At 39.9% G+C, this 24063-nt stretch overlaps 4 protein-coding genes across 32 annotated transcripts in view; 1 reads left to right on the top strand and 3 right to left on the bottom strand.

Annotated features, from left to right (window-relative positions):
• Positions 1–24063, top strand: part of Svil (Supervillin) — a 154316-nt gene that overhangs the window by 102353 nt on the left and 27900 nt on the right. For 20 of the 29 annotated variants that reach the window (XM_086829593.1, XM_086829584.1, XM_086829595.1 and 17 more), the window contains one exon: positions 2447–2945. In XM_086829593.1, coding sequence (XP_086685719.1) covers positions 2447–2945 — 499 coding nt within the window. Of the gene's footprint in view, positions 1–369; positions 2241–2446; positions 3168–3323; positions 3757–4112; positions 4504–24063 lie in introns of those variants that run through there. The other 9 variants (XM_020958739.2, XM_020958736.2, XM_020958734.2 and 6 more) reach the window with 4 other exon arrangements.
• On the bottom strand, positions 14390–15367 carry LOC110188848 (uncharacterized). The gene is made up of 2 exons (XM_020958754.2): positions 14895–15367; positions 14390–14815 (listed from the first exon to the last, which is right to left on the bottom strand). The coding sequence occupies exons 1-2, from the start codon at positions 15291–15293 to the stop codon at positions 14462–14464; spliced, it is 753 nt and encodes a 250-aa protein (XP_020814413.2). The 5' UTR covers positions 15294–15367; the 3' UTR covers positions 14390–14461.
• On the bottom strand, positions 15996–20053 carry Cyp4d20 (Cytochrome P450 4d20). The gene is made up of 5 exons (XM_020958748.2): positions 18256–20053; positions 17799–18185; positions 17209–17278; positions 16942–17138; positions 15996–16877 (listed from the first exon to the last, which is right to left on the bottom strand). The coding sequence occupies exons 1-5, from the start codon at positions 18416–18418 to the stop codon at positions 16165–16167; spliced, it is 1530 nt and encodes a 509-aa protein (XP_020814407.2). The 5' UTR covers positions 18419–20053; the 3' UTR covers positions 15996–16164.
• On the bottom strand, positions 19516–23848 carry LOC110188843 (putative cytochrome P450 4d20). The gene is made up of 5 exons (XM_020958746.2): positions 23290–23848; positions 22849–23235; positions 20673–20742; positions 20406–20602; positions 19516–20337 (listed from the first exon to the last, which is right to left on the bottom strand). The coding sequence occupies exons 1-5, from the start codon at positions 23450–23452 to the stop codon at positions 19625–19627; spliced, it is 1530 nt and encodes a 509-aa protein (XP_020814405.2). The 5' UTR covers positions 23453–23848; the 3' UTR covers positions 19516–19624.

Raw genomic sequence — 24063 nt, 5'->3', positions numbered from 1 at the left:
ACCAGACGACGAAAAAACTTTCCAATGTGGGGGTAACATATCTTCGTCTTTTGTGATAGGTTTAGAGCTTGATAAAAGAGCAAACCGCTTGAGATGATGATACTGTAGAGAGAGAAATATATGAATTATCGCGGCAACAGCAGCAAACACTGAGTGGGCAGTGGATAAAAACTGAATGCCAACTGCGTCTCTGACTTTTGTCGGTGGCCACAACTCAGAGAGAAACCACACGAGTAGGAACCACAGCATCAGAAGCAGCAGCAATAAATATATCCATATATTCCAAGTAGACTGAGCAGGCAAATGCAATGCGTAAGCATAGGCTTTGTCCACGAGGATTTCCACTAATCTTTAATCACCATCCACCAGAACCCTCGTCCCTCTCGCTGGCCGAGCGCCTGGCCTTCTTCAGCAGCCTGTGCGGGAACAACAACAGTGGAACGAACAGTGCCAGTGGCAGGTATCGCAGTCGGACCAGCAGCTACTCCAGGAGTCCACCCATAGATCGCACCACGCCCAGGAGCAGCACCACCGCCAGCAGTAGTGTCAGTGTGACGCCCACGCCCATGGATTATTCCCCAATACCGCACGAAAAGGAACCCTCAAGCCTGACCCTGGAGAGCATCATAGAGCCGGCCGAGCAGGAGCAAGTGGATGCCAAGACCAAAGAGCCAGTTCTGAGCGAGTCACCCCTGCACAATGGTTTCAATGCCCTAAGCAGATCCGCCACAGATCCTACAAATGCTGCCACGCCCATTCGAACCATCCGTTTGCGAACCGTGGGCAAGCTAGTCCTGCCCGAATCCTTCCGGAATGATAGGAATAATAATACCAACACGAGCAGCAACAACAGCAGTCCCAACTGGAACACTTTACAGCCCAAGTTGCAGACCTTAAACTCCATCGATGTTGCCGTCACAGTTCGCTCCATTGGCAAGATCAAGTCACCGTTTATTGAAAAGCAGCAGGAGAAGATGACGAATGGGACAAATAGCAGTGATAGTGGCTCTGATTCGGGCAAGGAGAACTGTGCCTCCAATCATCAGCAGCAGGAGCATCAGCAGCAACAGGATCAGGATCGTGAAACAGCTCAAAAGGTGTCCGAGGTGCGGAGGAAGATCAACCGATTGGTGCAGCAGCAGCAATATCAGCCGCCTCCAGCCGTGAATCGTCGACACACCACCGAGATCACGTCCATCATAATGTCAGTGGGCCGAACGCCCAATGTGGACGATCGTTATGCCAAATACTTTGGAGTGAAGCGCAAGGATAAGGACAGTGAAGATGATATTGAAAATGAGACCTACAATAGCACCACGCTGCTCAAGACCCAATCGCTGCCGCCGACACAAAGTCATAGCCACCATAACCAGGTGGAGGCCACCAATGCTCTTGTGCGTCTGCCCATTACGATAACAGTGCCCTCGACGACGGCCAAGCGACGGGAGATGCTCAAGCGGTCACGTCCGGCGTCTATGGATCATTATACCAACGGCTGCATCAGTCCCACATCCGCCATGCCAAGTCCCAAGCGTGCCCATTCGCCCAACAATCGACTGAAGGCCACCATTTCCAACTTTGAGGACATTGTTGTGACGCCCGATGAGCTGCAGGCCGCTGGCAAGGATTTCAAGCGGCTGTGCGGCGAGATATTGGGCTGATAGGAAAATTGTCTATTTTGGCCAAGCATTCAAAATTTTTCCAATTTTTCCAATTTTGCCTTTCAGTAATCCCTCTTAAAAATCCAGCGCTCAGTGTGATAGATGCGCCCCGAAACCATAAACCTCTTCCGCGACTATTCTTTCGCCAATAAAATAAATTAAAACTGAATAGAACGAACGAAAAATAAATCCCATGAAATGTGTAAATCGAAAACGAAGTAATAATAATAATAAAAGGCAAAACTATTTAATGAGTTAGGCTTTTGTATTTAAACCAAGAGACAGTTTTAAAATTCCCATTAATATGGCCCGTAAAAACAACCTTCCAGTTAAAAAACCATTATCTATTATAATGCGAACTCTGCGCTTTTGTGCTTATATTTATACACTACTTTTTATTTACATTTAAAAACGAATTGTACCTTAAACGGAATTATTATATTGATGCGTATTGTATTACATTTATTATTATTATTATTATTACTATTACTCTTATTATTATTATTGTAATATTTAATGAATAATGCAAGTTGTTAGACCGAGAAACGAGAAAATAAATACAAGAAATGTGCTAAAGAACAAGTATGGTCTCAAACAAAAAAAAGAAGAGAAGTCCCTTTAAGCTGAGTAAGTTAAAAGCATGTTTTCCGCTTTTTGCAAGTTGGCATGTTTCTTTATATAATTTTTGCCTGCTTTTTAAATGATTTGCTACATTTTTAAGGCACTTAATTTATATTTAACCCAAACGAACTTGAATTAATGATTTGTTTACTTCTTTTTTATAGGTAAAGCAGCCGCCGAGCCCCTTAAGAGCATTCTTAAGACGGGCAAGCCCATGGTGGGCATGGGCATGGGCATTGGTCGAGGCCTAATGCCCGTGGATCTCAATGCGGAGCTAAAGAATCGCCTGAAGCGATCCACCCATGCCACTGTCTCTAATCTCCGTAAATCAGCCACCACGGCAGATGCCACCCGAGGCGATGAGGTGGATAATCCCCAAAGGAACTTGGCTCAAATCCTGAGGAATGTGTCCAAGGAGAACTGTGCCACACCAAAGCACGATGATGCCGTGAATCTGGTGAGGAATTTGGCCACCTTGGGACAACCCAGAGCGGCAGCTACTGGTGAAGATGGAGCCGGTGGTAACTGTGCCTCTGCATCCGAAGGCGAAAGTTCAGGAGGTCGGGAGATTGAAGCCATCATCAAGAATAGCGCCGTGGCTAGACGTCGCCGGCAGCAGCAGCAGCAGCAACAGCAGCAGCAGCAGCCACATCAGCCAGATGGGTGAGTCCTGGTGAACGTTCTGGTCCAGCATCCGCATCGCTACTCTCCCTTCTCCTCCGCCGTGCTGTGTGTGTGCTCCCTAACCCTTAGCTACTAACCTTAGCAAGCCCCCCCAGAGAGGTTCCATGGTTTTATACTCGTATACATTACATGCATCAAATGTGTGTGCTCCTCAAGACTGGTTCCCAAGAGTAAAACTAAAACAAATATACAATTAATGCAGTTTATGAATGGAATTAATAATGAAATTTACATTAGTTAGACAGACAGTCAGTCGTTCGTCATCCCTTTTTGTATTCGAAGCATTTTGTGAATGTGTCGAAAATTCTACCTTAATTTAATTGAATCGCATTTTCCGTACACTCGAATGCGCTAAAGTTTCCTACTGAGAGTGCAGCCTGTGGCAAGAAGCTATTACTGGCCACATCCGCAGCCAAATCCGTATCCAAATCCAAGTCTACTGCAACAGCCACATCAGCAGCAGCAGCAGCAGCAGCAACAACAACAGCAACCGCAGCAGCCAGTGAAGGCAAAACCCTTTTACAAGCTTCTGCAACCGAAACACTTTGTAAAAAATTAGAAATTAAGTTCGAAATTTGCATTGCTTACTTACCGTTTTGAGCAAAAACTAATTAACTGATATTATATACACGAAAAAACCAAAACTATATATATATACTTGTTTAAACCAAAACTATTCAATGCCACAATATATTTTTACGTGTGATGCCAATAAACCAAAAACAAAACAAAAATTAAGAAAACAAATTAAACGAAAAAGAAAATATTAATAAAGTTGATGGAAATCCTATTTCATTGTAGTTTTTGTCTTTACCGGCCACTAACCGTTGCGTTTTACTAACTAAATGTTTAACTAATTGCATGATGATTAATTTTAAGAAATATTTGCACTTAAATCTTTTTGAGAAACTGTCAAACTAGAAAAATTGCAAAGAAATATTTAAGAAACCTTTCGCGCCAAATCAAGTTTCAAAGTTTGGCCATCTACCGAACTATACCTTCACTTATTTAATTTTTACATTTACATTTCTGTTATTTGACTTCTTGCTTTTTGATCCTCAGCCAAGTTTTGAACCTTTACATGAAAGTCTGTGCGTCCCGGCTTAGAATTTGCCCAATGGTATTTTATACTTCGCGACAAGCGGTCACACCAAAACACTGAAAAGCTATAAAAGCAACATGACGCTTGTTGTTGTTGGTAGTTGAAAAAATAAATTGGCAAGTGAACGGGTCCCGCGTCGCGAATGTGTTTTTACGTTGTTTTTCGTAGTTTTACATGGTTTTTGTTTATAAAACATATCAACAAAAGTTAGTTTATCAAGTGCTGAACCAAGACATATATTTTTACAATATATAAGACAGATTTTGTAAGGTTCTAAGTGTTTTTATTGTTTTGTTCACATTCCTTGCGATCGCGCGCGCGTTTTTCTGTATGCCGGTTGTGCAAAAAACGTAGCTGTAAATATAAATCGTCACGAGAATTGCAACCAATTGCTGGCAATTGAAAATGCAAGTGTTGGTGCAGATCGCTTAAAAGGTTTGTACAACTTCTATAGTTTTTACCTTGAAAACGCCGAAAACCAGACGAAAGGTTCCGTTCATTTTTCGCTTCTTCTTTTTGGCAAGGGTTCCATCTGCCTAAGGGCATCTCGCTCTAGCTGCAGCTCGAGCTGCAACTCTAGCTAGCACTCTCCTTGTCTTACCTGCCGCTGCCAAACGCATTGGAATAAAACTGTAAATTGTTTTGGTTTTGCTTTCATGCTTCCATTCAAACATTTTGCTGATTTACTGAAAGAAAAAACCGAAGCACTTGGACAAATTAGGGAGTACTGTACGTACCATTAATTATTCTGTTTAATACAACAATAATTCTAATTAAAATGGGAATAAATAAATACAAATGAAGGTTTATTAAATAACAAAATGGCAATGAGCTTCAAAACCAATACAATTGGAGTTTTAGAGTTTCCATGACATAAATTCATACCAATGCAGTTTAAGGCTTTAAATTCAATTATTTTAATAGTTATATTTTTATATGTTTAATTTTTTGTTGTTAATATAAATAGTGAGCATAATTTGTTTTAACAAATCAAATACAAGCAAGCATATGAAAATAACTTTAATAAGTAAATGCAACTCCCTTTACTTCAAGTGTATATTTCAGCGTCGCAGATTTTTCGTTAAACTTGTGTTTTTTTTTTCTCTCTCTCTTTTACTTTGTTGTTGCCATGCTGCGGCCGGAATCTTGTCCAGTTATTGTTTTTGTAGTTGTTATTTTCGTGTTTACTTGCACTTGGACGCTCTATTGTTTCGTCGCTTTGTTTTTGGTGTTTTTCTTATTTCTATCCCGTTTTTTTCTTAAGTCATTTAAGTCCGACTCGCTTGAGCAATTTTGTAGCCAAATTTTTGTTGATTTAGCCGACTTTAATTATCAAGTGTTTAATGTCTATTGTCTCAAGGTTCAAGGTCCCCAAAAATCGGGCCATTATTTGCATAAACACCCAAAAGAAAACCCGAACAAATCGAAATCAAAATCAAAACAAATGTAAAATCAATCAAATCGTAATTAAAATCTAGCCTGCAGCAGCACTCGATTTGATTATTCAAACTCTTCTGATATTTATTGCATAATAATCCCCAAAAAAAAAACTCATAAAACTTGTAATACCAAAAATCACAGCTAATGAATAATGAAATGCGGAGCGAATTAAATGATGGAGGAGAATGCCTTTCGTTTTCAATGAAATTTGCATAATTTCTGCCTCGTATTTTGTTGTTTATTTTTTTCTACTCTTTTTCTTGCGTTTTTTGGCCTGTGGCGAATTTCTTTTGGCGGTGCCAATATTTGATGGGGCGAGAAATGAAACCGAAATTAGTTTGCAATTTGTTTTATTTGCCGGGGCTTTGGCTAGATTTACGATTTAAAGGGGAAGCGTGTCTGCCCAGAGCCACAATTAAATAAAACGCTAATCGGCTTGAATGCTCCCAGAGAAACTGATTAGTCTCATATTTCAGCAATTTTGTTTATTCAAGTTGAAAGTATTGCTTGGATTCACTTGAATATGGAAAAGTTATAGCAGATCTATCGCCATGAAATTAATGCCTATTTGATTTCAAATGTGCGCTCAAACAGAAAGGGGATTAAAGAGAATTTAGGAGGCTTTGAATTGGAAAGGAATGATTATTAATTTTAATTTAAATAAATATTAATTTTCACTTCTCTTTCACTTTATTTAACCCACTTTAATATCACTTGAGCATACTTAACTAAGAGCTCTAATCTAAAAATCTATATAATTGCTTCACTTACTATTAGTTTTTGAGAGTTTACATAGAAATTATTTAGAAAACCTTGGATAAACAAAGCTTATGATAATAATACTCTTGTTAGTTGGCATATTGACTTCTTTACTGTGGAAAATATTGCCATAGTTTACTTAGATAAGGAGTTGCTTCTACAATTTCCTTTTTTTATGGCCAAGTGTAAACAAAACAACGATTGGCCATAAATAGACAGGCTCTAGAGTGCTGCCGCTTATCGTTCTGGATTTTTTATGATAGTCAAGTGGCCTCGGCGGTTAATTTCACTCACATGGGAAAGTGTTCGATTCGATGTGCATTTCCATTTCCATTTCCACAGAATGCACAACGCCCAAATTTCTGGGGAATACAGATAACATGGCACGTCTGCAGGGAAAACGTGAGTCCAAACGCTAATGAGCCAAAGCAAATAAACAAATAAGGGGATTGAAACAATGTTCTGCGAGAGCTATTCGACTCTATAATTTAGAGGCCTAGCCCTCTATGCACTAGGAAAAAATATTACCAACTGATTATGCAGAAAATAACACCAAGAAAATGTATAGATTTGTATTAAGTAATAGAACAACTGCATTATTTTATTATATTTGAAAAAGAAAGGAAACTTCCGAATATACTCTTGCAATTTGCAATTGAATTAAAGGTTTTGATTGGTAATTTATCTTAACTAAGCTTAAAATATTCGATATTTATCAATATTTTTATATGACAATTTTTTAAGGCAAATCAAAGTTAAAAAAAACTCGTAACTAAGTCAAAAAAACAGTAATTTAAATTCGGAATGATTTTCTGTGTTAGTTTTTACAAGCTTAATAAATCTACAAACTAAATTTAACATTTAAAGAAAATAAATTTTTGTTAAATTTTTCATAAATTTAACAATGTAAAATTCGCTCATAAAATTTTGAAAAAAATTGGTAAATTTTTTTTTCTGCTGGAGATGGCTTAATCGACGCAGCTTTTGATGCTGATCAAGAATATATATGATTTATAGGGTCGGAAATGACTCCTTCACAGGTTTTTAAGCTTCTGACTTAAATTATAATACCTTGAAAGGGTATAAATATCTATGTATATTTAGGATCCATCTAATACCGGGCAAGGGTATAAAAATAAGTTTTATTAATGACTTTTATCCAAGTGCATATGGCGGGAGCTCCGGTTCGGATCCGTCGTCTGGTAATAATTGAAAAATGCCGCCACCGCCGCCATCTCCATCGCCGTCGCCGCGTGATCGAATGATGCATTATCAAACGGAAAGCTTTGCGGCTGATCCAATCCGATCCCATCCTCCTCCCACCCCTCCCTCGTCACCCCCATTTAAATGGAGAAACATTTCCATTTAAAGGCATGTTATTTGATGCTGCGTTGTTGGGAAATGCATTTCCAGATTACACAACAGCCATTAAACTCGCATACATATTTATTTCCAAGGCACCGCACCGATCCATTAATTATGTTTTCGCTTCGGTTTTTTTTTTCTTCTGGAAAGCGTAAAGTTCTTTTGGGCCGGGGCTATAAATATTATTTTTATTGGAAAAATCTATGCAGCCGCGACGGTATGCGGTATGCCAGATAAAGTTGTTGAAATTGTATGGGTCTGGGTCCTGCACAACCTGCAACTGATTCCAATTCCCGATGCAATCGGGGTTTACACGAAAAGTTGTCTAAAATATTACACAATCTGTGGAGCAAGTACATTGACTCTGTTGACTCCTTTCCCTGTTTACTTAGCTGCTCGCCTGGCGACACTCGAAAAAAGGTTGTAGATACTTATATCTTATATCTCTCAGATACAATATAAATAATTATTAAGCTTACAATGCTTACAATATCAGAACTACATTGGTATATTTAATAAAAAACAATTAATTACTATCATTAGCTATTACTTTCTTCATTTCCTTTATTTAAAAATTCAAATTCCCCTTCAATGTCAAATTTTTTTCGTTGACTGTATGTATCTTTTTGGTTACGGTTTGCACAGCTGTTGTATTTGTATCTGTATCTCTTTTCTCTATGTACCCTTGCATCTGTGTCTGGCGCTGTTTCTGTCTGACAGCTTCCACCGCTTCGTTTCCTCAATTTGTCTGGGCAAGTGTTGTTTTTGTGGGGCCAATTTCACCCGCTGAGTTGGTCCATTCAACTAGCATTTAATTGGTATTAGTGACTGGATAAAGCCCTTGATTGAGCAGCGCCTTGTGAAACCCATCTCCCACACTCGCAGCTCATTAAATGTATCGCCTCTAATTTATGGCATATGTCTGGCAGCACACACTCCTCCACAAACTAAAGTCTAAAGTCTCTCCGACAGCTTGAAGTTTTCGCAATCGAAATCAAATTACTCAAAAACCGAAAAAAAGCGAACTAGAAAATAAAAACCATTGGCAGGAAATGTTGAAATTTGAAAATTGGCTTAGTGTAGTAGCTTAATTTGATTTTAATGAGAATTAATTGGCAACAGTTGGAGGCGATAGATATGCTTTCAAAAAGCTGTGAATTTCAACAGCTTTTGGAAGAAATTCTCTACAGAATATTCATGGAATTAATGGGTTATAAGTTATGTTTAATTAATAGTATAGGGAACAGCTTAAGTTGTTTTTAATTAGCATTTTATTGCGATGATTAGATTTCATCATTAAATAGCAAGCAAAGTTTATTGCTTATAACATTTAAAAGTGGAATGTGAGTAAATGTATAAATTTAAAAGCCGTTTGTACGCGTCACTCGTGATCTTTATTATCTTCTTACGAAGTTAAAAGTATCCAAATCTCCTTTCATAAGTACAGAAATAATCTTTGATTTATAATCCACCCCCATTTAATATTTGGTGGAGCTCAATTGAAGCAGGAAGCTCCTAGTTCTTTTCCACTAGACTGCATATTTTATGAGTCAAAAGTGACTCAGCCAATGCATCCTTTTATGCTTGGACGCCACTATTGCAACTAGCCATAAATCTAGGCGGCTTTTTTATGGCCAAAAGCGGAAACGTGAGTCACCGTTTTTGTGGATATATTTTTAAGGGGCAGCAGGAGCTGTAATAGATGCACTTAAACTGTCACTTCTAAAAGTCCCAGACGGGAGTTTTTCCTTTCCTGACATTGACTTTGACACTCGCGAAGTCAACAAACCCGACAGGATAATATGCAAATCCCCGGGGCTATGCATATATAAATATATATTTTATTTTTTTTACTATTTGTTTGGCGCATATGTTTGTTTGGCCTGTCTGGCTGGCAAATAAAACTCATCAGCCCAGTTGACAACTCATTAGCTAAGGCATTCATGGGAGTTGGAACAGGAGCAGTAGGGAGCAATGCTTTGGCCACCTCCTTGGCCGCCACCTCGTACAATGAACTCATTTTGGACCAAGTTCCCTGGGCTGCCTTGCAGCTTGGACTCGTGCAATTCGCTACTTTTGTTGTCTGACAGCCGCTCATAAATCTGCAGCTGCAACTGGGCAATGCACTGAAAAGAAAGCTTTAGTAACTTCAGATTAAACTTCAAAGAATTGAGAATTTTCTGTATTAATTTGGTCATTTTTAAGAGATTTTAAGGGATTTTTAAATTATTTTCAATGTAGGTAGTAGTTTTTCTAGATGTGATTAACCAAAACTGATTATACTAATGATATAAATCATTAAAAAATATTTTATTCTAATATACGAGAAAGAAAACATTAACAACTTCCACATTTTTCTCTCAGTTTCAATAAAGTAACAACCGATCTTTAGGTTGTAAGTACGAGTATGTTTTTTGCAGCTTCCAGGGAATGCAAAGTGGAGAAGCCACCTCCGGAGCTGCCCTCCATTTCCTGCCCCTTTGTTTCTCTTCTCCCGTTTCCGAATCCGGGACTTCATCTTACAGCAGCTCAAAGAAAACTCTTTGTGCTCAGTCCTAGCATGCCTGGCTCCTTTGTCTGTCTGAGGCCCCCGTCATAGATATCATCATTGGGCATTTATTATTTCAGTCCTCCGTCCGACTGGCTGTGCATCTTCGTGTGCCTGGTTATTCAATTTCCTTTGTGCCTTTCCAGCTTCCTTGATGTATTCGGGCCAACATGTCCTCCTCCGGCTCCTCCTTATCCAACCCAACTGGCACTATCGATTTCTGGGCGACAGAGTGACAAACAATGAGCTTGAGTTTTCCTTTTGATATATTGAATTGCATTGTTTGGCCAGGGCTGTCAGTGCATCGCCATTTCCATCTCCATTTCCATGTTCCATGTTCATGTCCATGTGGAGCTAAACTTCCAACTCCCAATCCTCCAATCATCCAATCTCGCCTGTCGTCTGTCGCTTGTCAGTCAATCAATTAGACACCTGTTGCGAGTGTGCTTAAGCTTTCATGGGAGAAGCGGGACAGGTGACATTAAACGTTGAACTTTTATGGTTGAAAACGTATGAAAATAGAATTATGGAGACTTGAACTGGTTGGAGAACTATTAACCAAAAGATTGTGGCTAGGAAATTAATAGTAAATAATTTATAAATAGTCTTGCGATACATTTTATGTTTCAGTCTGTTAGACTCTCATTTCTTTACCTTTTAAACTATTTTCTTAGTAAAGAATTTCATTTTTATACAGACAACTCAAGATTTATGATATCTTCTCCATTTGCTGATTAATGTCTAAAGAAATTTCCTTCATTGACTTTCCCGCTCCCATTTGTCTAAAAGGAAACTCCCAAAGCATTTCCTCTGAACAGTTTCCTGTGAATCCAACTCTCAGCTGCAGCGCTCACATCATCAGCATCCTCTTGGCCATATATTGTTAATCGATTATTAATGACTTTGGCGCAATTAAGTAACAAACAAAGCTAAAATCGCTTCATCGAGGCAGCGGCAGCAACTACAACATGCCATTACCCATTAACAACCAGCTCCAACTTGGCCAAGAAACGCGGAGAAGGAGGCGGATCCCTGGTCACAACCGATGGTAAAAGTTGCAAAGGCAGCAAGTGCAGCGAATGCAGCCTGCGAGGCAGAAATCTTATGAAAATCAACATGCAAAACCAAGAAGAAAAAAACAAAAACAACTTACGCCTTAAAATGTGAAAATGCGAATGACCCGAATTCACAGACACACACACTGTCAGCAGAGGTGTATGGGAACACACAAAACTATTTATGTATGGAGAAGGAAAATACGATCTATCGGTATTTGTATATCGAATGAAATCGAATTTCAATAAACATAGGGTACCCTATTAATACTACGGTTTTAATATAAAAATATTATAGGTATTGATTTAAAATCGTTACAATAATATATAAAGATAGTTAGCATTGAAAACATAAAAACATCAATGTTTATGTGCTGCAGGAAAACACGATATATTTTGATTTCTATATAGAAAATTCGATAATCACAGGGAATTAAAATATTTAAAAATAAAGTTTTTATGACAAAATATTACTTATAGATAGTGTTTTTAAAATAGTTGATAGGATTGGAATTAAACCTTAATTTTCAAATATCATCATATATTCTTATATATAAATTCGATACCAAAATTAATCCGATATTGATATATCGATATTTGTACCATTCCCACCAAAACACACAGCCACAGACACTTGCCAACACAGAGAGCAACTGAAATTGATAGCACACAAGGCGCATGCGCAACACGCAACATGCCAAAAAGCCTTAAAAGGCTTAAACGACAACAGCAACAAACACACACAACAAGTTCGATGACGACCGGCGACGATTTCCTTTTCTGCGCTTTCAGTTGTTGGGTTTTTTTATATATTTTTTTATTTTTAAGCTGCAGGCAAACTAGTTTTACGTACAGTTGGTAAATACCCATTAAATATATTTAAATCCAGGGTATATAGAGTTAATAGGTGCTAAAGAGTAAAAGAAGCTTAAAGAAACTAAAGAATCTTTTTTCTAGAGTTTGAATTTAGAGCCAAACTTCGTATTTTCTTTATGCGAGTGAGAACCTTTTTAAATTTTAAATTTTTTAACAAAATAAATGTCAAATAATTAAACTTTTATATTGACATTGTACAGGATATCACCAATTCGTTTATTAATTATCATTGGCAAGATATTTTACTTACTTACTTGACTTTTGTTTTTATTTTTGGCGACAACGATGCCGCCATCGCACTTGCAACTTTTGCCTTAATTGGCCAGACTGTCAGGCCGGGCCTCCATCGTCTGTGGCATAGGCAATTTTCATTTATTTATGCAAAGCATTTGCAAATATTTATTGAGCATTTTTCACTCATGTCTCTCTCACGTTGCATTTAACACATTTCCCCAATTTTCGGTCCTCGCCGGAATCTCTCTCTCTCTCTCTGTGCGCTCCAATGAAAATGAAAAGTTCACGTTTTTCGTTGGTGGAGAAAAACTCGTTTTTCGTTATGCATATAATGTTGACAAGCCTCAGATTTTTGTTTTGCCTTTTTTTTTCCACTCTTTTATTATTATTTTTTCCATGGCTGAATGGTCTAGACCCAGAGTCTCAGATGGGAAGCTCAATGAAGCGCGTAAATTGTGCCGCCGATGTGGGTTAGGAATATGGAAATAGTTCTAGTGATTAATGACCCTCTCCCTCTCATATGAGTAAAAAATTTTCCCGACCGGGTTGAGTAATGTATGGTCAGATCAATTAACTTTTTACGAGCTGCAAAAAATTAATTAGCAACGGAAATTAAAGAAATCTCCCAAGGCGTTGCCTCCAAATTGAAACTTTTATCACCTAACCAACCATCTGCAGCAGCAGCATAATAATATTGCCACTCCTCTACACATTCCTATGGATTTTTCACCACCAATTATCCACAGAACCCACAACAGGTCGTAAACAGCCAACTACAAGTTGCATTTTAATTACTTATCGCAGTTAAAATAAAAATTAGAAACGTACAAGTCCGTGGCCACTCCTGTCTGCTGCATATTCTGGCTGCCGGCAATAAAACGCATTGAGATTGACGCAATCGCATTCCGGGAATTACACATATACATGCTCCTCGGGATCTTGGATCTTGGTCGTATGCCACCATATATATAATAAAAGAAAACCGGTGTCGAATGCCACGCCAATTGTGCTAATAAATGAGCCACTTGCTGCGGGGCCAACAGGTGTTCCACGTCTTTGTTTTCCCCCCCTGAATCTTGGTTCTATTCAGCCCTACAAAAGGCACAGAGAAAAGCCAAGCCAAGCCAATTCAAGTCAAGCCAAGCCGCCTTGAAAGGAAAAGAAGCAACTCCCAGACCCAGACCCGAAAGCCATAAAAGCCAAACGTGTTCTTTGGTTTGTGGCAGAAGTGACAGGGACAGGGACAGGGGTATTAGCCGGCACCTTCAATGGCTTATGGCCATATAGTACCATCATTCCCCTCACCAGTTTTGGTCAGGTCTTCTAGCTCTCTTCCACTTTGGTTTTCATTGCCATAAATGGCATAATAATTTGGCTTTTGTCTATTTCGCAGCCGCATCTGAGATCTTGAAGATCTTGTTGAATTATTTCGCACTTTTGTTTCATTATTGGCCCAAATAATTTCTTCATAACCTGATCATTAATCAAAGTGTTTCCGTCTTGAGGCGTTTAAATCGGAAGAGCCTCGAGGTAGATTTGGAAGTCTCTTTCTTTTCCAGCTCATTAATCATTGATATAGAGTTAAGGGTCATTTAAAAGCGAGCATGGGTTAATGGGATGGGTTTTTTAAATTATATAGTTGAGAATAATGATTAAATAAAGGCTTTTCTTTTGCTGTCTTTCCTAATATCTTATTTGATTTAAAATAAAGCTTATAGAATTGGAAATAGATACACGAAATATTTATGTATTAAATGAAGAAGAAAGTTATTTAAAATGTTTTGAAAAAGAAATTTAAAGAGCATGCCCCAAGGGCCATCCCTGTTTTTAAGGTTAAGCATATTCAAGACTTTTAACTGCTGACATAAGTAAATTGCCAGGACTTTCAGGACTTCCCCTATATGCACTGTCTAAATATTTTGCTAATTCTTTTGTTTTTGCAATTTGCGAAATTCAATGCCACAGCTGCAACCCCTTTTTGCGCAGCTCTGTCAAAGGGGGTTAATTCATTAGCCACTGAGGGTTGAATTTCAAGTTGTGTAAATGTTTTGCTAAAGGATTACCCCTCTTTAATTTCGAAGCTTCTTCCTTAGAAAGTTATACACATTGCTGGACATTAGTTTAACAAATTCAAGAGCCTCTTGAACTGATCGTCCGCGTCTAAAGGGGACTGTGTGGGTGCTTCGGTGGTTGGAGCCTCGGTGGTCGTTGTCGTGGTGGAAGTGGTCGTCGTCGTTGTTGAGGATGTCGAGGATGTGGTCGTAGGCATAGGCTTCGGCTTGACACGGCCATCCAGGCAGGCCTGCAGATGGTTATAGTTCTTGGCAGTGGATTCCACGTAGCTACGCTCTGCCTTGTGGATGCACTGCTCATGCTGGAGATCCACCACGCGGTAACGCTCCTGCAGCATCCTGCCGGATTCGGAGGCATTGCCAGAGATGCTGTAGGTGGAGACGGTGTTGTTGGAGCCCTGAAATTTAAGGAAATTATTAAGTGGAAGATTCTTTCTTCGATCTTTTTTTATGAGAAATCTATGGAGTTTCACTCACCACCGTGGCATGACAGTTGAAAGAGTCCAGGGTGTTCTCGATTGCATTGCATTCCCTTAGCTCCTCACAGACCCTGTCCGAGGAAAGTTTGATGGTCTTGCGTGTGGCCAGGAAGTCACTGTCGATGCCCTTCCTTCCAATCTGCATTCTCTGGGAGCAATTGCTGTAATCACCGCTGTATAACTCCGCAATTAGGTTAGATTCGCCAATATAACCACCGAAACAGGCCACCGAGGCCATGGGATCGCGACGCGTTACCCGCGAGCTCAGGAACAATTGGGTGAGACCGTCCTGTGTGGGCAGGCCCACATATGGAGGCAGTGGCCTGCTGACGCTATCGACAGGAACCACCAAACCGATTAGTCCAAATATGGCTAGGATTTTCACCACCGAGTACATTTTAGAGCACCTTATTTTGCAGATTCTCGAGATTTAGCACCGACGGCAGAAGCACTTTTGACGCATTCCGTCCGCCGGAGATGGCTTTTATATGCAAACCCCCGATGCGGCTGACAGGCTGGCGGGATGATAGATAAGCCCGAGCCCCTTGTTATGTGATTTCCTTTCGCGATGCGATGCTCTTATCTGTTTTTGCAAAACTTTTCTATTGCCTTGGCGCATTATCTTTGGGCCAATGATAAACCATAGATAAACAGGCCAACGGTGGTCGCGATGATTGAATTGAGATCGTCTTGGATTTACTGCTTCTGAGAAATGCGTATGAGCTCTCTATGAGTCCCCCTACATTGCACATTACTTATTTCCTGTGACGGTGGTTAAAGTGTCCAAATATCCGCCGGAGTAGAAGCTTTTCACGGTGTGAATGCTTTCTAAGTAGTCGACTAATATTTGCCCAAGATAAATAGAGTAATTTACGTTGATAAACTCGGGATTCTTTATGGCCCGCCATGCTCATCCGCTGTTCAAATACATTTTGTTTGGGGGCCTAATTTTATAATCACTGCAAATATTGGGACAATCTTTATGGCTAAGCTGGGTGAGTCGCATTGCGCTCAAGAAGAGGCCGTAATCGAAGGATGATGAGTAACGCGTTTATTTATAGGACGATTAGCTTTGGTTAAATACAGAAATCATCGTAAATATAAACGATATGGATGGTACATTTGAAACACAAATAAAAAATAATAAATCTTCAACAAGCTTTTAAGTACTTAACTAACAATTAATAATCTTAACAACTCTATATCACGAGTATCCCATCTACCTTTAACCGAAACCTTAACAAAACGACTGAGTAAGTGGGCTTCCCCTATTTAAGATTTCTGGGCCTCAAGCCCACATTAATGCCCGTGGACGAGCGCAAGATGAAGTTCATCATGGGCTTGACATCTTCCCCGAGGGGGAGTAGTTCGTAGTATCTTATAACCTTACTGATCAAAGATTTCATCTCCAAAATCGCAAACTTCTGGCCAATGCAGTTTTTGGGTCCGGCACTAAAGGGCACATAGGCGAAGGTCGCGTGGGCTTCCTCCTCTCCTTCCAGAAAACGTTCAGGCTTAAAGGTGAGCGGGTCTGGGAAGTAATCCGGATCCCGGTGGGCAAAATATGAAACTAGATAAATGCTCGTATTGGCAGGAATGACCTTCTCTCCGATAACTAAGTCCATGGTGGTGTACCTTCCAACTGTGGGAACTGGCGGATATAGACGCATGGTCTCCTTGATTACGCACTCCAGATACTTTAGCTCCGACAGCATCGTTTGGGTGATCGGAGTGGAGGGATCTTGACCAAGGACCTCTACTAATTCCTGGTATATGCGTTGCTGGATCTTCGAATTCCGGGAAATGGCGTACAGGGCGTGGGAGACACCACTGCTGGTGGTGTCATCCCCCGCGAACATGAAGGTATCCACCTCCTCGCGGATGTCCGCATCGCTGAGGGGTTCATTGTTGATGGTCGCCTGGAGCAAGATGTCCAACAGAGCCATCTGTGACTTTCTGCCGATATCGGCATCACCTGGAACTGTGAGTAAAGAATGATTTAGAAGAATCAATAGCTTCCTTTGTGAATGATTCAGTGCACCCACCCAGTGGTCGGTAACTGCCGTCCGCCTTTGCTCGCTCCACCGTTGCCCGCCGCTCGCGAATGACCTTGTCGGTGAATTCGTGCATGACGCGGATATCCTTCACCAGCTGCCGGTGGAGCAGTGGCGCCAACAGGGGAAATAGCCAGTCGTAGCGCTGCGATACTTTGAACATGCGATCCGGTTGGATATAGACCACGCTGAACGGAGTAAGAACAGGGAAAGTGTTGAACACACATGAGTACTCATATATAGTTGGGGCATACTCACTTTTTGAGCGCCTTGATGTACGGAAAATCGGGGTCGTTCTGGGCATTCACCTGGACACCCATGGCGGCCTCTGCAAAAGAGTTTCATAAATCAATAAACGGTCATAATAGGTGGCACTGAGACCCACTGTTGGTTAGAGGAAATATGAATTATGCAAAGAAAATTCCACTTCATATTGGGTCTTTTTTCTTTCCAAGAGAGACTAAATATGGTTAAGTTATTAATCTGGGCTTAACCTAAGAGCAAAGGTACAAGTCGGCTTATATAAGCTTATAAAATAAAGATTTTGGAACTCAGTAAATTTAGATAATAAACCGAAAGGGCAAAATGATATTACGCATCTCATTCAAAGAGTCTGTAACCTAGGCGTATATATAATTTTTAATACGGAAATTCCTACGTTTTATAATAAAAGTAAATGGAGATGTAGAGCGATAAACCTGAATAATTACTTCAAGCTATTTTGTTTTGTACTATATTATATACATTTTCTGAGGGTATACAAATTAAAAAAACCCGCTTATAGAGCTATTTTGTTGTAATTGCATCTATAAATTATTCTATGTGACATAAGAGCTAATAACACTCACCTGTGATCACATCCAATGCAGCTAAAGAAACGTGCTGGAGTATATCCACCGGTGTCTTGCCATCGGCCACCTCTCTAAGTTTCTCCACCAACACCCCGCTATTTCTGTCCATTATCTCCATATAGTGTTCCAGGACCTTGAAGTGGAAGGCATTGGTGAAGACCTTTCTCCTGGCATGCCACTTCCTGCCCGTGCTGACCAGAAGTCCATCGTTGAGGAAGGGTCGTAGAAAACGATAGAGCTGACCCTTCTCCAGGAGCGTGGTACTGCTGAGGATGGTTTCAAAATCCTTCATATCCTGGGTATACAATATGCATTCATCAAGGACCCAAAAGCAAAAGCTCTTGCCATATTTCTCGAACCCTTCGCCAACGTATGGCATGATGTCTAAAAAGGGATTTTTGTTAGTTTTTATGCGCGGTTGAAGGATGAGATTATCTCTCCGTGTAGAACATACTGTCCGCTCCCAGGGACAAAGCCTGGATACCACATCCCAGGATCGGAACTGACAGGGGTCCCTTGATCTTGGATTTGGCCAAGGTCGTGACTCGATGGCGTTTTCGTACAAAGTCCCAGGCGAGGAGCAAGATCAGAGCGCCTGCAATCAGGGTTAGCCACATTGCAGCTACTGTAATTGCACGTGCTGTTGTTGTTGTTTTCTGATGACCTCCCGGCGGAGATTAAAGCCAGAGATCAGTTCAGAGTTGGATGATTACTTAGTTTCACTTTCTGCGTTGTTGACGCTGCCGCTTTTGTCGCTCAACTGTTGATAGCCGGACTGCTTGACCAGCCAAGCGCTATTTGGGTTTTAAAAACTTCACTTTGTATATTATATATCAGCTATATAGAATACGGGATTCTCTCGCTCTCATCCGATTCCGATCCGCTCTGGAAACCGATTTTTAGCTGCAACTAACCTAAACATATGTGTTTGTATATGTATGAGTAGCGTTTTGAATGTTTTGAGTGTTAAATATTTGAGTTTTAATAGCTTAAACTGTGATCAAAGACTCGCAACATAAATTAATTATTTTAAAAAGGTATTAATTAATCTAATCAAATGGTTGGTAAAGTTCAATGAACTTAGCTTAGCCTTGAACTACTCCGATATAAGAAAGAACACAAGTATCAAACAATCAAAAAAGGTTTACCTTAGAATTTTATTCATATGCATACATATGAATACTTTACATCATCGAATGCATTGATTAGTATTTAATCGAGGGAAGCTAAGAGGATTGCGATAAAAATAATAGAAAAGCCACGTTGTAACTTAAAGTTAACTTTATGCACTACAGTAATCCCTTACAACTAGCGAATCTTTTGAAACTGGAGTAAGTCACTTGCTCCTTAAGACTTTTAACTGCATTAATTTGCTAGGACTCTTAGAATTATTTTATCTTTTAACTGCTTTAATGTTTTTTTATTTTTCATTTTTGCTAATTGCGAAATTCAATTCCCCCCTTTATGTAGCCCTGTCAACGGGGGTTAAAATATTAGCCACTGAGGGTTCAAGTTGTGTAAATGTTTGCTAATGGAGGGTCTTTAATTTCGGTGTTGTTGGAGCCCTCGTATTTAAGGTACTTAAATTATTAAGATATTCCGTATCTTTCGATTTCCCTTTGAGAAAACTATAGAGTTTCACTCAGTCTGGTGAGTGAAGAAATGTTTTCGATTTAAATCCATTGTTAAACTTTGATTGTTTAATGCACTCATATTCCTTTAAGCAATGCTTTTTATTTATTTATTTATTTGATAATAATCTCAACAACTCTATATCACGAGTATCCCATCTACCTTTAACCGAAACCTTAAACCTTAAACCCCTATTTATGATTTCTGGGCCGCAAACCCACATTAATGCCCGTGGACGAACGCAAGATAAAGTTCATCATGGGCTTGATATCTTCCCCGAGGGGGAGTACTTCGTAGTATCTTATAACCTTGCTGATCAGAGATTTCATCTCCAAAATGGCAAACTTTTGGCCAATGCAGTTTTTGGGTCCGGCACTAAAGGGCACATAGGCGAAGGTCGCGTGGGCTTCAGCCTTTCCTTCCAGAAAACGTTCAGGCTTAAAGGCGAGTGGGTCTGGGAAGTAATCCGGATCTCGGTGGGCAAAGTATGGAACTAGATAAATGCTCGTGTTGGCAGGAATGACCTTCTCTCCGATTACCAAGTCCATGGTGGTGTATCTTCCAACTGCGGGAACTGGAGGATACAGACGCATGGTCTCCTTGATTACGCATTCCAAATACTTTAGCTCCGACAGCATCGTTTGGGTGATCGGAGTGGAGGGATCTTGACCAAGGACCTCTACTAATTCCTGGTATATGCGTTGCTGGATCTTCGAATTCCGGGAAATGGCGTACAGGGCGTGGGAGACACCACTGCTGGTGGTGTCATCCCCCTCGAACATGAAGGTATCCACCTCCTCGCGGATGTCCGCATCGCTGAGGGGTTCATTGTTGATGGTCGCCTGGAGCAAGATGTCCAACAGAGCCATCTGTGACTTTCTGCCGATATCGGCATCACCTTGAACTGTGAATAGAGAGTGATTTAGAAGAGTGAGACAATAGCTTCCTTTGTGAATGATTCAGTGCACCCACCCAGTGGTCGGTAGCTGCCGTCGGCTTTAGCCCGCTCCACCATTGCCCGCCGCTCGTGAATGACCTTGTCGGTGAATTCGTGCATGACGCGGATATCGTTCACGAGCTGCCGGTGGAGCAGTGGCGCCAACAGGGGAAATAGCCAGTCGTAGCGCTGCGATACTTTAAACATGCGATCCGGTTGGATATAGACCACGCTTAACGGAGTAAGAACAGGGAAAGTGTTGAACACACATGAGTACTCATATATTCTTGGGGTACACTCACTTTTTGAGCGACTTGATGTACGGAAAATCGGGGTCGTTCTGGGCATTCACCTGGACACCCATGGCGGCCTCTGCGAAAGAGTTTCATAAATCAATAAACGGTCATAATAGGTGGCACTGAGACCTACTGTTGGTTAGTAGAGAAGAGAAACTAAATATGGTTAAGTTATTAATCTGGGCTTAACTTAAGATCAAAGGTACAAGTCGGCTTATATAAGCTTATAATATAAAGATTTTGGAACTCAGTAAATTTAGATAATAAACCGAAAGGGCAAAATTATATTACGCATCTCACTCAAAGAGTCTGTAACCTAGACGTACAGTGGCTCACAGCTTATTTCGTGCAGAGGTAAACTTGAAATTCAAATTGTTATAGCTAAAAAACGGTAAGAGATATCAACAAAATTGAAATGCAGTTTTGTTAAGTAGGAGTTAAGCATTTATTAAGACACTTTTTTATTTTTAAATACTATTAGTTAACTCTTAAATCTAAAAAAAAAAACTAAAAATAACGAATTTTTTCATGTCACAGCTTATTTCGTGCAAGAACTTTAAGTAACCTAATTTGGAATTTGTTAATCTTAAATAACTTTTTCTTGTTGCAATCCATTAGAGAAGATATCAACTTATATACTTATAACTTTTTAACGTTTGGTTACACTGAAAAAAATGTTTTTTTTTTATTCACCAAAATGAGCACGCGTACTCCCATGGAGCAGAGCAAACTGGTCCTAAATCACATTAAAAATGAAAAAACTAAACTTAATTTTGCTGAAATAGTAAACGTGAGCTCTATTCCTGTCCAATATATCATCCAATGTTTCAACCGAGAAAAACTATTAGGTGATAGAGGCCAAAATGCTCAGAATAAAACTTTTACAGGTATGGAGAAAAGGGGAATTATACCCAAAAATTAATTAAATAAATTAATTAATCGACAAAATTGGGCACCAAAACATAGAGTAGATATTGAGCATGAAATGGGAAAAGGTGTCGTCCGCCGCGATTTGCGTAAACACAACTTTAATGGCCGAGTAGCCCGCAAAAGGCCTTTTAATAGGCCAAGGAATCAGAAGCGCAAGCTTAAATTTTCCAACGACCATGTAACTCATCTGTTATCAATCTGGAATGATGTTATTTTCATAGACCAGTCAAAGATCAACATTTTGGGCCAAAATTAGGAAGGGTGGAATGCAGTATTCTTGGCGTAAACTGATTACAGAGCTGCACAATAAGAATCTAATACCTACGGTCAAGCATGGTGGCGATAGAATCATGGCTTGCGGATGCATGGCGGTATCCGGAGTTGGAATGTTGGCGTTAATCGAAGAAACTATAGACAAACATAAGTACCTTCAACATAAGTACCTGACAACAGAAATTGACCATAGAGAGGAGCTACCAATTTTATCAGGATAATGACCCAAAGCAAAAATCAGATTTTCTGCAGACCTGGATGCAATGGAACTGACCTCACTTAATGGATACACCTACCTGGTCTCCTAACCTTAACGTCATTGAGAATTTGTAGCCATTTTTGGATCCTCGTATCCGCAAGAGGTCGATACCCAACCAATAAGAGCTCAAAACAGGCCTCTTGGACGAATGGTCCATGATTCCAAAGGAATCAACAGAAAAATTGGTTTTCCCAATGGAAACTAGTTTTTAAGGATGTAATTAAGGCATATGGAGGCCACACAAAATATTAAGTTTATTATTATAATTATTATTTAAAATCGGAGCACGAAATAAGCTGTGACATAAAAAAAGTCAGTATTTTTTTTTGTATTTTAGTTTTAAGCGTTATTTAATGGTATTTAAAAATAATTAAGTGTCCTCATAAATGCCTAAAACCTACTTAACAAAACTGCATTTTAATTTTGTTCATATCTATTACCGTTCCTTAAATATACGAGTTTAAATTTTAGGTTAACCTTTGCACGAAATAAGCTGTGAGCCACTGTATATATAATTTTTAATACGGAAATTCCTACGTTTTATAATAAAAGTAAATGTAGATGTAGAGCGATAAACCTGAATAATTACTTCAAGCAATTTTGTTTTTTACTATTTTAGATACATTTTCTGAGGGTATACAAATTAAATAAACCCGCTTATAGAGCAATTTTGTTGTAATTGCATCTATAAATTATTCTTTGTGACATAACAACACTCACCTGTGATTACATCCAATGCAGCTAAAGAAACATGCTGGAGTATATCCACCGGTGTCTTGCCATCGGCCACCTCTCTAAGTTTCTCCACCAACACCCCGCTATTTCTGTCCATTATCTCCATATAGTGTTCCAGGACCTTGAAGTGGAAGGCATTGGTGAAGACCTTTCTCCTGGCATGCCACTTCCTGCCCGTGCTGACTAGAAGTCCATCGTTGAGGAAGGGTCGGAGAAAGCGATAGAGCTGACCCTTCTCCAGGAGTGTGGTACTGCTGAGGATGGTTTCAAAATCCTTCATATCCTGGGTGTACAATATGCATTCATCAAGGACCCAAAAGCAAAAGCTCTTGCCATATTTCTCGAACCCGTCGCCAACGTATGGGATGATGTCTGAAAAGGGATTTTTGTTACTTTTTGTAGAACATAGTTCTGTGTAGCACATACTATCCGCTCCCAGGGACAAAGCCTGAATACCACATCCCAGGATCGGAACTGACAGGGGTCCCTTGATCTTGGATTTGGCCAAGGTTGTGACTCGATGGCGTTTTCGTACAAAGTCCCAGGCGAGGAGCAAGATCAGAGCGCCTGCAATCAGGGTTAGCCACATTGCAGCTACTGTAATTGCACGTGCTGTTGTTGTTGTTTTCTGATGACCTCCCGGCGGAGATTAAAGCCAGAGATCAGTTCAGAGTTGGATGATTACTTAGTTTCACTTTCTGCGTTGTTGACGCTGCCGCTTTTGTCGCTCAACTGTTGATAGCCGGACTGCTTGACCAGCCAAGCGCTATTTGGGTTTTAAAAACTACACTTTGTATATTATATATCAGCTATATAGAATACGGGATTCTCTCGCTCTCAACCGATTCCGATCCGCTCTGGAAACTGGTTTTAAGCTGCAACTAATGTAAACATATGTGTTTTTATATGTACGAGTAGCGTTTTGAATGTTTTGAGTGTTGCAACACTCGCGGCGTACGACTCGCATTCAAAGCGATACGGGACTGACCCATGCCTAAAAACGAAACGGTGATATTGAATTACCATATAAATATATAAAGTGTATATACAGTGGACGATCGAGAGTGAATAAAGAAAAAATTCTACATTGCAAGGTGTAGGGTATTTGAAATATTTACGAATTCAAGAGATAGAAGCAATGCCATTGAATACAATTTGTATGTTATTTTAATACTTGAATCCAGAACAATGGGAATGAAT

This window comes from Drosophila serrata, unplaced genomic scaffold, assembly GCF_035046125.1.
Source record: "Drosophila serrata isolate PLE 108 unplaced genomic scaffold, ASM3504612v1 contig_217, whole genome shotgun sequence".
Taxonomy (NCBI): Eukaryota; Metazoa; Arthropoda; class Insecta; order Diptera; family Drosophilidae; genus Drosophila; species Drosophila serrata.
The sequence above is the reverse complement of the archived record's forward strand: the minus strand, read 5'-3'. Positions and strand labels throughout refer to the sequence as shown.